Here is a 13971-nt window from a genome sequence, read left to right as displayed (position 1 = left end):
CCTTATGATTTCTCTTTGCCTTTTAATCCTTCTTTTGTGTATTGTATTTAAAAAACAAAGTTTCTATTCAGTTCTGATCTTTTCATCAAGATTGTTTAAAAGATCTCTATTTCATTTAATATCCCTTTTTTTCATCTGAAGGATTATACTTAGTTTTACTGGGTAGGTGATTCCTGATTGTAATCCTAGCTTTTTTGCTTTCTGGAGTATCATATTCTAAACCCTAAGATTATTTAAAGTAGAATATGCTAAATGTTCTGTAATCCTGACTCTGGATCCACAATATTTGAATTATTTCTTTTTGGCTGCTTGGGAAGTCTAGGATTTGGTTAAAATATTGTCGGGAGTTTTAATCTTGGAATCTCAGTACATTCTTTCCATTTCTATTTTACTCTCTGGTTCTTGAATATCAGGGCAGTTTCCCTTAATTTCTTGAAATATGTCTAGGCACTTTTTTTGATCATGACTTTCAGTTAGTCTAATAATTCTTAAATTATTTCTCCTGGTTCTATTTCCCAGGTCAGTTGTTTTTTTCCAATGAAATGGTTTACACATTTCCTTCTATTTTCTTATTCTTTTGTTTGATTGATTCTTGATGTTTCATAAAGTCATTAGCTTCCACTTGCCCAATTTTAACTTTTAAGAATGAGCTTTTGTACCTCCTTTTCCATTTGGCCAATTCTCCTTTTCAAGGAATTCTCTTCATTGGCTTTTTGTGCCTCCTTTTATTCTGTTTTTTTAAGGTGTTATTTTCTTCAGTATTTTTTTGTGCTTCTTTTACCAAGCTGTTGACTCTTTTTTCATGATTTCTTTGCCACATTCTTATTTCTGCTACTCTACAGCTGCAAACTTTGTATTACTGCTCCTTTTACTGGGAATAAGATCAGAATTGTGACCCAAATTCAAGTGTAGGCAATGCAACAGAGGCCAGCTGATGAGGCCAGCAAAGGGACCCCTGTAAATTTACTTCTGACCCCTTGTCTGATCCTTTTACCATCTATTGGCATCTGGAAACCGCCATTGCTGCCACTGAGTCAGTTGCTCCAAGACCTGCTCCTGGTTTGCTGGGGCCTATTCTATGCTAACACAGCTGGGCTGGACTGTGGTTCTAGTCCTGGTGCAACAGAACTTAACTGATGACCTTCTAAGTTATCTTGAGCTAGAAAATTGTTTCACTACATTTTTGTAAGTTCTGGATTCTAGAATTTATTGAAAGTCATATTTAAAGGTATTTGGAATGGCTTGGGGAAGAACTTAGGCAAGTCCCTGTCTTTACTTTACCATCTTGGTTCCAATCTGGCCCTACAAGTTGTAAATGAATTCTTTAATACCAAAAATTATGGAGTGAGAATAACTCTATTCTGAACTATTCCAAAAAGCATAACTCCTTTTTCTCTCTCTATATTTGTATATCCATTTATATGCAGAAATCAGAACATAGGTATATGGGCAAATAGGAACTGCTCAAAAAGAGAGCTCCATTTGGAGGTTAAACAATACTGAAGTTAATTTCAAAATATTTAACAAAAAAGAGTGAGTTTAAAAACAACAAAAAGTTAATAATATTCTCTGAGGGACTTTTATATAAAATTTAAAATTCTAAAAATAATTTAATTAAGAAACATTGTGGCTATTAATTGAATCAAATGTGTTTTAAACACACACACACACACACACACACATATCTTTGAGCCAGAACTGTTACTAGTGGTTAGCAATTACTTAGAACATGTATTGGGGATAGAGAAGAGATGCAAAATCTAACAATCCTTTTGGTAAATGGTTTTGTTTTTTCCACCCAGAAAACTGTTCTCATGGCACACAGGTAATGATTTTTGTAATAATTCAAGTCACCTGCATTATAATGAAGGCAGAATGCCTCAGCAACCATAATGATCAGTTAGTCAACAAACATTTATTAAACACTACGCTAGACACTGGAGATACAAAGGCAAAAGTGAAATGGTCCCTGTCCTCAAGGGGTTTAGGTTCTTTTTTTTAAATCTCTCTCTTTTTTAAAAATTAATTTAATAATTATAAATTTTTTTTGACAGATATATGCATGAGTAATTTTTTTATAACATTATCCCTTGTATTCATTTTTCCAGATTTTCCCCTCCCTCCCTCTACTCCCTCCCCTAGATGACAGGCAATCTCATACATTTTACATGTGTTACAGCATAACCTAGATACAATATTTGTGTGTAAATCCAATTTTCTTGTACATTAAATATTGGATTCCGAAGGTATAAGTAACCTGGGTAGACAGACAGTAGTGTGAATATTTTATATTCAATTCCCAGTGTTCCTTCTCTGGGTGTAGTTTCTGTCCATCATTGACCAGCTGGAAGTGAGTTGGATCTTCTTTATGTTGAAGATATCCACTTCCATCAGAATACATCTTCATACAGTATTGTTGTTGAAGTGTATAGTGATCTTCTGGTTCTGCTCATTTCACTCAGCATCAGTTGATGTAAGTCTCTCCAAGCCTCTCTGTATTCCTCCTGCTGGTCATTTCTTACAGAGCAATAATATTCCATAGCCTTCATATACCATAATTTACCCAACTATTCTCCAATTGATGGACATCCATTCATCTTCCAGTTTCTAGCCACTGTGAAAAGAGCTGCCACAAACATTTTGGCACACACAGGTAAGGGGTTTAGGTTCTAATGGGGGATGCAGTATGTCCATATACAAATACACACAGAACATTCACTCTATTTTTTCTGACCCTATGAGGTCAGAAAAGGACTTATAGGCCCCATATCTAGGAGTCTATGAGCCTAAAGCTTCTAAATTCAGAAAATTTAGGGACAGAAAGAGTTTCTGGTCTCATTGAAACAGCCTTCCTCCAATGAGAGTGCCTATTTACGTCTTAAAGACTACTGCACAGGACTCCACAGTGTCCTTCAGAGAACATCTCTGCATGTTCACATTTGCCAGGATTCCTTTCATAGTCAGAATAGTACTTCTATATGTGCAAGTAAAATAAACTATATAGGATTACAAAGGAAACCAATTATATTGAAAGACAGTTGTTTTAAGTTTATAGACCATAAGTAAAAAAGACCCTTGATATGTCCTTAAACCATTACCAGCCCTAGAACATTAATATTAAAAAAGGCAATCCTACAAGAGTATAGACATACAAAGGCATCTAATTAAAACCTTCTCATTTTACAGATATGGAAACTGAGGCCTAGAGAGATAAGAGATTTCTACAAAGAGTGACAGAAACAGAATTTGACCCAGCTTTGGCTCTTTCCACTGTCATCTATTAGGAATCATGTTCCAAGACAATTTTAGGGACAGGAGAGTAAAGTTAATTCCTTATTATAGTATTAACTTTACCAATAATAGGAGGTCTAATCTGGAATCAGACAGCTCTGACATTGAGAACTGAAAAATCATTGGATTTGGAGTAAAAAAATCTTGGGTTTGAATCATACCTCTGTACATAATACCCATGTAACTTTGGGAAAGTCAATTCCTCTTCAAATCAGTTCATTTGTATTATGAATAGATTAAGGACTTTCTGAGCTTTGGCTTCTGTGATCCATTGCTCCTAATTGCTATGGATACATTTCTTTACAAGGTCCCTTCAAAGCCCTAGCTGGCTCCCAGAAGCTGATTTATAGCCTGGGCTAGTGGGAGCAGGTGTTGTGCAATTCTGCATGCTCTCATCCTCTCAGGTTGCTAAAAAGCATCACCACCACTCCTCTGCTCATCAGTTTTGTCAGGCTTCAGGGGTGATGCAGCCAATGTCAAACAGGGAGCTGGAACATAGCAGGAGGTCTCTAGCAGGAGGACTCCAGAGGAAGGGCAAGGGTCAGAGATGGCTGGACTCTGTGTCCTTGCTCTCAAGCTGAGCTTGGAATCCAGAACATTCATGAAGAGAATTCAATCATCCTTTGGGTCTGGCCTCTGACCAGTGCTGTGTTCATCGTCCAGATTCCCACAATCTTTCTCCCTAAGAAGATTAGAATTTAACTCAAAATGAAAGAGGTTCTTCTTTCCTTTTTCTCTGAGCTTGGATTGAAGTGAATCTTTTGTCAGAATGATAGAAGGAGAAGGGGAGGTCAAAAGAAAGAGAGGGAGAGGGGAAAATAAAGAGAGAAGAGAAAGAGAAAAGAAAGGGAGAGGGAAAGAGGAAGAGGAGTAAAAGAGAAAGGAGAGAGAGAGAAGGGGAAGAGAAAGGACAAGACAGAGAGAGGAGGAAAGAGAGAGAGAGGGAAAGAAGAGAGTAAAAGGAAAGAGGAGTAGACAGAAAGGAAGATGAAGAAGAAAAAAGATAGAGGGAGAGATAAAGGTAGAGCTAAGAAAACAGGTGATGGGGAGAGAGAAAGGAAGAGGAGAAAAGAGGAAAAAGAATAGCGGAAAAGTAGAGGAGTGAAGAAGAAAGAAATGGTGAGATAGAGGACAAAGTGAAAGAGGAGAGGGAGAAAAAAAAGCCTTATGATTTCTACACTAGAGATGTCAAATAAGTCTTGGCTGAACAAAATCAAAATGTAGTTGGGAAATATTTAACAAAATAAATTTACAACCCCACATAATATAATATTAATATCTGGTTTTCAAGTTAATCTGCTGCTACAAGGATCCTTATATAAGGTTCAGTGAACCCATTTGTATTTGAGTTTGATACCCTGGTCTACATGATGCCAAAAATCAAAACTGTGAATTTAAAAAAAAATCACCTATACTAATGCTGTATGCTAAACATCTGGCTATCTAATTTTTTTTTTAAACGCAGGTGTCCTGAATCATAGATGCAGGCTCAGAAAGTTGAAAGTTTCTAGTAAGATGAAGTCCAAAAGTAAGGAGGTCCAGAAAGTTTTTCCCCCTCCCACTCATTTCTGATAGCTATAGAATTCTCCTGGAGGCTTTGTCTATATAATGACAAACATTTGAATAAAAACAGGGGGAAAAATCTCCTTGGTAGTCTCCTAAGCTTCCTTATTTTTATAGTACTGTTGTGGTAGGGGGTGCATAACTAGACAAAGCTGCTGCTTATAAGCAGCAGCATAGATAGAAGAGTCCACCTGAAAACTCACTGAATTTGGAATCAGAGAGTGGAGGTTACAATCCTAGCTCTGTTAAAACTTATGTAAATCTTAGGTAAATCATTTAACTTCCTTTTCTGTCAAATGAGCAAGTGATATTAGATGACCTGTGCTCTAAGCCTAAGATCTCTTAATGTGGAAAGAGCCCAGAATTAAAAGTTCCAAAATCTGGCCATGCTTTTGTTTACTGTGTCACTACTCCCTCAAAGTCCCATTTTCCAAATGTCTAAACAATAGGCTGGTCTTTCCAATGCACAGCTCATTTCCTAGTGAACCCATTCTTCCTCTTAACTTCCCTGTTTCTGTCCAAAGTATCACCATCTTCCAGCTCCACCATATTTGCAATATAAGACTTATCACACTCATCCCTCTTATCTTAGATATCAAATCATGTGGATCCTACCACTTTTAACACTTGACATTTGATTTCTTTCTGTTTACATGACCATCACTTTTGTTAAAGCCCTCATCACATGGACTGTTGCAATAGCTTCCTCCTACCTGGTCTTACTGCTCCCAGTCTCTCCTCTCTGACTCATCTCTACTCAGTTGCCAAATGTATTCCTAAAGCACATCATTCATCACGTCACTTTCCTGCCCAAAGAGCTTTAGTGCCTTTCTAGCGCCTTCATGATAAAATACAAATTCCTCTCTTTGGCATATAAAGCCCTCCACAATCTGATCTCAGCCTATTTTTCTATTTTACCCATTTCCAGCCTCCCTCTCCACTAAGCACACTGCCTCTATACTCTAGCTAAACTGAACCATTTGCATCTCTCCATGGATGGCTTCCCCCATGCCTCCCTTCTCTCATCTGTCTTTTGGAACTCTTCTCTTCTTTCAAGGTTCACTTAAAGTGTGATGTCTTGCCAGAAGTCTTCCTGGTCTCTCCAGTTATTAGTGCCTCTCTTGAACTATGCAGTTCACAAAATCACAGAATTTTAGAGTTTGAAGAGATATCTGAAGCTAAAGGTATTCCCTTAAAGGAGTCCTCCCTATAACATAATAAATAGCTATTTAGGCTCTGAGTAAAAATTTCCAGAAAACACTGTTCTGTTGCAACAGGTCTCTTAACTTCTTGCCTTAAGATACTACTGTTCGAACCAGAAGATCACTGTACACTCCAAAAACAATGCTGTATGAAGATGTATTCTGATGGAAGTGGATATCTTCAACATAAAGAAGATCCAACTCACTTCCAGATGATCAATGATGGACAGAAACAACTACACCCAGAGAAGGAACATTGGGAAATGAATGTAAATTGTTAGCACTACTGTCTATCTACCCAAGTTACTTATACCTTCAGAATCTAATACTTAAAGTGCAACAAGAAAATTGGATTTACACACATATATTATATCTAGGTTATACTGTAACACATGTAAAATGTATGGGATTGCCTGTCATCTAGGGGAGGAAGTAGAGGGAGGGAGGGGAAAATTTGGAAAAATGAATACAAGGGATAATGTTATAAAAAATTACTCATACATATATACTGTCAAAAATTTTTATAATTATAAAATTAAAAAAAAAGATACTACTGTTCCAGGTCTCCAGCCTCCTAATAGAAGAAAGAAATTCTATTCATTTGGGCAGTCTTCTGATTTTAGAGTAAAGGGAGAAAACTTCAACATACCAGGTTTCTGACTTCGTCTCCTGCCTCCTTAATGGAGAGAGAAAAATACCATTTTAAATCAAATATCAAATTCCTCCCTTTCAGGGAAGAGGAGAAAGGCTTGAGTTTCACCTCTTTGCCTTAGAGGAATAGCACCATTCTTTCAAATCCCAGACTTGTCCCCTCACTGGAACTGCCTAAGACCAAACTACTATGAGAAATACAACAAAAACCTATCTGAAATATTCCTTTGGTGATTAACATATTTTTCTAATATTTAGACTCATCATACTAATGATTCTGAATCTTAGTTGCCATTGAAACCCCATTCTCAATTCCATTTTAGCTCATCCTTTGTTCCTATTCCTCTTACTCAAACCCTTCTACTTATCCAAAGATATTCCTTTCACTGTGCTCTCTGGAATGTCTCTCTATAGGTAATACATTTGCTTTAATCTTAATTTTTTTTCCTTTCTCCTTCTATATTTTGGCTCTCAGAGAAAACTAGCATCTTTCCTGATTACATAGCATCCCTGGCCTTCCTTTCCAGCCATGGCTTATTTTCAATCATTCCCCTGACTAGTTGAATATATCTACTAGTTGGAATATACCTTCTTCCCATGGCCACTTTCAGGTTCTCCCTCTTCCATCATCACTCAATAATTTCTCTCCTTTTGAGGTTCATTCAGTCCATTGCTACTACCCAAAGTTCTGGTAGCTATTATTTACAGACCTCCAAGACCCTCCTCTTTCTTTCTCAATGAGTTCAATACTTGAGTCACAGTCATTCTCTTCTCATCACCTCCTGCCCACATGCTAAGGAACTCCAACCCCACTTGTTTATACTCTCACAAACAACCTAGCCTCAACATTACTCAATTTTCTCCTCTCATACAACCTAATCTTCACCCTACTTCTGTCAAACACAAAGCTGGCCATAACCTTGATCATCCACAAATGTACCATTTCCATATTCATGAACTCAGAAATTCCCTAATTTGATTTTCCATCTCTCTCTCTTTCTGCCTTGCAGTCCCAAATCCTGTTCTATATCCACACTGTGACCTTCAGACCCTCAGTTCTCTCCCAGGCCTTTAGTTACTCTCTTCCTCATCTTGACCCCTTAATGGGCCAGTTCAATTCCACCCTGTCTTCTTCTTTTGAATCCCTTGCCTCCTTATCCTACCACTAATCTTGCCCTGCCAAATTTCAGCTTTGAATTGCTCCTATCATCCGCTGCCTTCACTTCTACATACACACTGCTGGACAAGGTTGGAGAAGACCATGGAACAATCTGACTAGATCCAGTGGAAATTTATTATATGACATATGGGCTGGACATTATGACAGGACAATCATTTTATACCTCCTTAAGTAATCCAGTATGGAGCAGCTATGCAGCACAGTGGATAAATAGCTGGGCCTGGAAATAGAAAGACTCAAAATTTCAAATCTGACCTCCAACTTTTAGTAGCTGTGTGACCATGGACAAGTCACTTAACCCTGTTTACTTCAATTTCCTTATCTGTAAAATTAACTGGAGGAGGAAATGTCAAGCTACTCCAGTATCTTTGCCAAGAAAACTTCAAATGGATTCATGAAGAGTCAGATATAACTGCAAAGAAAAAATACTGTTGTTGTTGTTATATATTTAACCCCTGACTTCAGAAATAATTCCAAAAGAGCCATAATCCTACCTCTTTAGGACCTATCAAATAAATTGACCCCATATCTCTTCTCCCTTTTATGGCTAAACTCTTTGAGAAGGCCAGCAACTATAATAGATGCCTCCGCTTTCTTTTCTTTAACTCTCTTTTTGACTGTAGTTTGGTATCTTTTCTTTCCAAAGTTACCAAATATCTTTCATTTGCCAAATCCAATGACCTTCTTTCAGTCCTTACCCTTCTTGACCTTGTTACCATTGATCCCTCTTTTCTCTATAGGTTTCTGTGACACTCTTGTATCCTGGTTCTCCTCCAACATGACTACTTCTCAATCTTTTTTGTTAGATCTTTGTCCAGGTCCTGCTTGCTAAAAGTGGGTGTCCCCTAGCACTCTCTCCTGGATTCTTTATATATACTCATCTTTTTTTTTCCTTTTATATTATTTTATTTGGTGATATCATCAACTTCCATAGTTTCAATTATAATCTCTATGCTAATGATTCTCATATCTTTAAGTCAATCTTAACCTCTTTTCTAACTTTCAGAATTATACCTCTGTTATCTATTAGTCAGATCCAACTGGATGTCCTGTAGACATCTTAAACTCAACAAGTCTAAAATTGAACTTGTTATTCTTTCTCCATAAAGCTTCTTTCTTCTTAAATTCCCTATATAATTAAGGATACTGATATGCTCCAGGTCACCCAGACTCATAACCTCGGTATCTTCTTCAACTTCTCACTCTTTCTCACTTCCCATATCCAATGTGTTGTCAAGTTCCCTCTATTTTACTTCCATAACATTTCTCATACATGTTCACTTCTCTTTTCCAATTCTGCCCTGGAGGAAGCTATAATGACCTTACAACAAGCTTGCTGGTTGATCTGCATGTCACAAATCTCTCCCCACTATAGCCATACCCTAACTCAGCTCTCAAAATAATCTTCATAATTGCTATCTGATCGTGCCTTCCCTGACCTCTCCCTGATTCAGTAAACTTTACTGACTCTCTATTATGTTCAGGGTCAAATATGAAATCCTCTATTTAGCATTTAAAGCTGTTATCTGTGCTCCCTCCTATGTTTTTATGCCTTACCTTTTGCTTCCTATGTGACATGGGCTTCCTTACTGTTTCCTCTCAAAAGACTTTCCATCTTCTAACTCCAGGCATTTTTACTGGCTCTTCCTCATGCCCTCCTTATCTTTACTTCTTGTTTCCTTCATGTCTCAGTTAAAATGTCATCTCCTCTAAGAAGTCTTTCCTTTGACACACACATCCCATAATGCTAATGCCTTCCTTCTATTGATTATCTTTGTTGGCCCCTGGTTGTCTTCTATTAGCTCCTCCATTAGATTGAAATCTTAAAAAAAAGGATTTTTTTTTTTTTTTTTTGGTATCCCCAGCATTTAGAATAATGCCTGGCAAATAACAGATACTTAGTAAATGTTTATTGACTGACTTCCTGTCTGACTTCATTGACAGATTCTACTTTCTGAGGCAGAACATTCTAATTTTGAACAGTTCTAAATATTAAGATGCTTTCCTTGATGTCGGTTTTTGCAGTTCCTACTAATTACTCTTGGTTCTATTTCTGGGACCAAACACCACAAATCTGATCTGTCTCCCACATGAGAGATCTTCAGATATTTGAAAACAAGGTTCATGTTCTCTGAATCTCCTCTTCTCTAGGTTAAATATTCCTGGTTTCTTCAATTGCCCTTCACTACTCTAACCCTCAGTTTTTTTCATTTTTAAAATTATGAGATTGAACTGGCTTTTTAAGCCTATGAGTTTATTATACTTCATTATGATCTGAAGTGATTGATATCTCTGAATTTATAAATAATTAAAAAAAACAAAACAAACAAAACTAAAAACTAAAAACCAGTCCCTTAGGGAAAGGAGAAAGCAAAGGAAAAAATTGCAGGGAGAGAAATATATTTTCATCTTCCTGATTTTTCGGATTGTCTCAAAACAAAGCAAGATGACAACAATACCTTTGGTTTCATTTACAATAAATATGGCCCAGACTCAGGCAAAGAGAAGAACCAAATATTCCCTTCTCCATATTCCTTTACTTGTTCTTCCTCCAACCAGCCTCCAAGAAGATCTAATCATGAGAACACACTAGCTCATTCCTATTCAAAACAAATCTCATTGCATCAAATTCCATTACAAAGAAGGATACTATATAGCAAAACAACCCCATACCTCCAAGACAGTCAGATCATCCTTGTAGTCAGGGACTGTTTTATTTTTGTTTCTGTATTTCCCGTATTTAGCACCATGCTTTGCACACAGTAATGCTTAGAAAGCTCCTTTGATTTGAGCTGAATGCTCCAAACACATGAGAAAATACATGGGCATTTATATAGTTTCAAGAATCTATTCATAATTTCATCTAATTCTTACCATAACCTAATGAGATAGGTATTATGAATCAATCAGGAAGCCCTTGTTAATTAGTAGTTATCATGTGTGAGCTACTGTGCTAAAGACAAAAGGGATCTAATCCCTACTCTCAAGGAGTTTATAGTCTAATGATGGAGACATTTGCACATGTAGAAATATACAAATAAATACATGATAAAAACAAGGAAGTGTGAAAAACTATTTTGGTGTTGTATTGCCATTTTAGAGATGAAGATACTGAAGCTCAGAAATTTACCTATTAAACTGCAATCTGATCCTAGTTGTCTCATAACTCCAAGTACAGAATTTTTCCATTATTTCCTTCTGCCTTAAAATAATAAAAAGAAATTTAAAAAGGAAAGGGTTCAAGTAAGCAAACAAACAAATTTTATTGATTGGATTGCATTAAATACAATTGTCCCTCCCCAACTCTGTGCATTTTCATTGGTTATCCTGCATGCCTGTAATCTTCTCCTTCACTGACTATAGTTTCTTTGGCTTCCTTTACGTATCAGTTAAAATCTAGCCTTCTACAAGAAACCTTTCCTCATCTACCTTAATACTAGGACCTTCCATCTGTACATAGGTTTTATTTATTTGTTCAAATACACTTGGCTCAAGCACCAGGAAGTTTCACCATTGACAAAGGTATACTACATAGCTTAGCCATGACTTCATAAAAGTAGCAAAATAGCTGCTTTTTACAAGTTGAGGCAGAGTAAATAGTGAGAAGGAAGAACTCAGGAAATCTGTGGGGAGGCAGCAAGCCCAAGTTGTGAAAGAACCCGTTTTGCCCCAGTATCACAGTTCTAGAAGGACCAAAGCACATCAGAGATCTGGTTTCCCTGAGGAAAATCTGATACCTGGAATGTCTACATACAGAAGGGACATAAGTATTCAAGGCTGACTTATTATCCAAGAAATGAATGTTTAAAAATAAAAGATAACATGTGCAAAACATTTTGCAAACTTTAAGATGATGTATGAATATCAGCTGATAGAGGGAGTGTAGAATAGTAGGAAGGGAAGCTGGAGTCCTCAGTGTAAATCTTCTGTTACTTGCTACTTGTGTACCCTAGAAAAGTCACTTGGCAGGTATGAACCTCAGTTTTCTCATTTGTAAAATGAAGGAGTTGGACTAAATGACCTCAGTCTTCTAACTTTAAATTCTAAGACTGGTTCATATAATCCTTTCTTTAAATAACGAAGTTTGAAAATTGTTCTATGTATATTATCTCACATAATTCTTACAACATTCCTATTAAAAAGATGACATTTTTACCCCCATTTTCCAAATAAGGCAGTTGACTTGGAATTTAACACAATTAGAAAGCTAGTAAGCATCAGAGACAGAATTTGAGCCTGTTTTCCTGGTTCTTGGGGCAGCAATGAATGCTTTATCTGAGATTATATGATTAATTAGTGAAAAAGCATGGACTAGAAACCTTATCAGAGTATAATCAATCAATGGACATTAACCAGTAGATGATCTCGGGTTAAGTCTTTATTATGACAAAAAAATAGCACTGTGATCTTGGCCAAGTCATGTAAAGTTTCTACAGTTTATTCATCTGGAAAACAGAAATCACAATACTTTGGGACAGTGTCATTAATAGCTAATTGTTACAGTGGATAGAGATCAGGAAGAACTGAATTCGAATTTGACTTTAGGCATTTCTTAGTTGTGTGATCCTGGGCAAGTCATTTTATCTCTACCTATCTAACTCATTCTCCTTAACTGTAAAATAAGGATAAGAACATCACGTTATCTTTTAGGGTTGTTGTGAGAATCAAATGTGATAATAATTGTAAAGCATTTAGCATAGTGCCTGACACATAATAAGCACTACATAAATATTATTATTATTATTATTATTATTATTATTAATTTATTAAATGAGGTAATGGAGGTTCCCAAATAAGTACTTCCCAAATGAAGGGCATTTTTACTAAAAAATCATTCTCCTTTCTCATATAGGGAATACTAAGAAAAAAGAATTTTCTATTGGATCATAACACATGTGATTGGCAGAAAAGACTTTAGGACCCATCTCCTCCAGTTTCCTAGGGCTATCTTGGTATGCTCAATATCTGTCTCCATTGTCACAGCTGGGTGTCTGCTACTGCATCTGTCTTTGGCCACATGTCTATGAGTATGATATCTCTGTCTTTTGTCTCTGAGACAAATGAGTTTGTGCATTTTAAGTCTCTAACTTTAGCCTCTTCCTAGGTAGGATAATATTCTCTTTAGAAAAAGGGAGTGTCTCATTTATCGCCAACCCTGTGCTAATTTTTGACCTCCAGGCAGAGATGCGATTGCAGGATCAGCAGTTGGCCCGACAGCTGATGCGCCTCCGCAGCGACATCAACAAGCTGAAGATAGAGCAAACCTGCCACCTCCACCGGAGGATGCTCAATGATGCTACTTATGAGTTGGAGGAGCGGGATGAGCTGTCTGACCTCTTCTGTGACTCCCCCTTGGCCTCTTCCTTCAGCCTCTCCACCCCACTTAAGGTCATTGGAGTGACCAAGATGAACATCAACACCCGCAGGTTCTCCCTCTGCTGAAGGAGAATGAGATGTGGAGATCACCAAAAGGGGAGTGGTGCAGTAAAGGGTTGGCAGGGAGACACACCAGCTCAGATGCCCATCAGCAGTGGGACAAGTTCCAGCTGGAGGTGGAGAGGTTCCTGAGCTGAGCTCCCTGAGGAGGTTCCAGGTCTTGGCTGGGGTAACTTGGATCCATCAGAACTAAGGAACTAGCACTTTCAGGAAGATGTTATTTGGATCATAGAAGCCTTCAAGACTTCTTATCTGCTTAATATCTGAGTGATCCTCCTATAAAGCTCTTTTACTAGTGATAGTGCTGTAAGAGATTGGTTCCTTCCAACCTCCTAGTGGAGCCTCCCCTCCATTCCATGCCATGTGCCTGTGAACACAAATCACTGGTGCTATGACCAGGGCTGCCAAAGGGAGGAAAAAGTCCCTCTGCCCCAGGCACTGTGGCCCTACCCTTATTGCCAAAGGATCTCCATGGGTTTATAATGAACCCCAAAGTATAGGGAGGTGATTCTTGTGCTCGGTGTACCCATCTCAGTGTCAATGTCCCTTCAGTGTTGATCTTAAAGTATTCTCCATGTATTCTAATCTAATCAAATCAAGAAGCATTTATTAATGCTGTGGTAGGCACAGTGTATACAAAGAGAAAAA

The 13971-nt window shown here is 37.4% G+C and overlaps 1 protein-coding gene across 2 annotated transcripts in view; it reads left to right on the top strand.

Annotated features, from left to right (window-relative positions):
• Window positions 1-13620, top strand: part of FAM167A (family with sequence similarity 167 member A) — a 48258-nt gene extending 34638 nt beyond the window's left edge. For both annotated transcript variants that reach the window (XM_074287915.1, XM_074287914.1), the window contains exon 3: window positions 13066-13620. In XM_074287915.1, the coding sequence (XP_074144016.1) occupies window positions 13066-13329 (264 nt within the window). In that variant the 3' untranslated portion in view covers window positions 13330-13620. The remainder of the gene's footprint in view (window positions 1-13065) is intronic.
• Window positions 13621-13971: the final 351 nt, after the last annotated feature.

This window comes from Sminthopsis crassicaudata, chromosome 2, assembly GCF_048593235.1.
Source record: "Sminthopsis crassicaudata isolate SCR6 chromosome 2, ASM4859323v1, whole genome shotgun sequence".
Lineage (NCBI taxonomy): Eukaryota > Metazoa > Chordata > Mammalia > Dasyuromorphia > Dasyuridae > Sminthopsis > Sminthopsis crassicaudata.
Note: the sequence above shows the minus strand (reverse complement) of the source record. Positions and strands in the feature narration are given on the sequence as shown.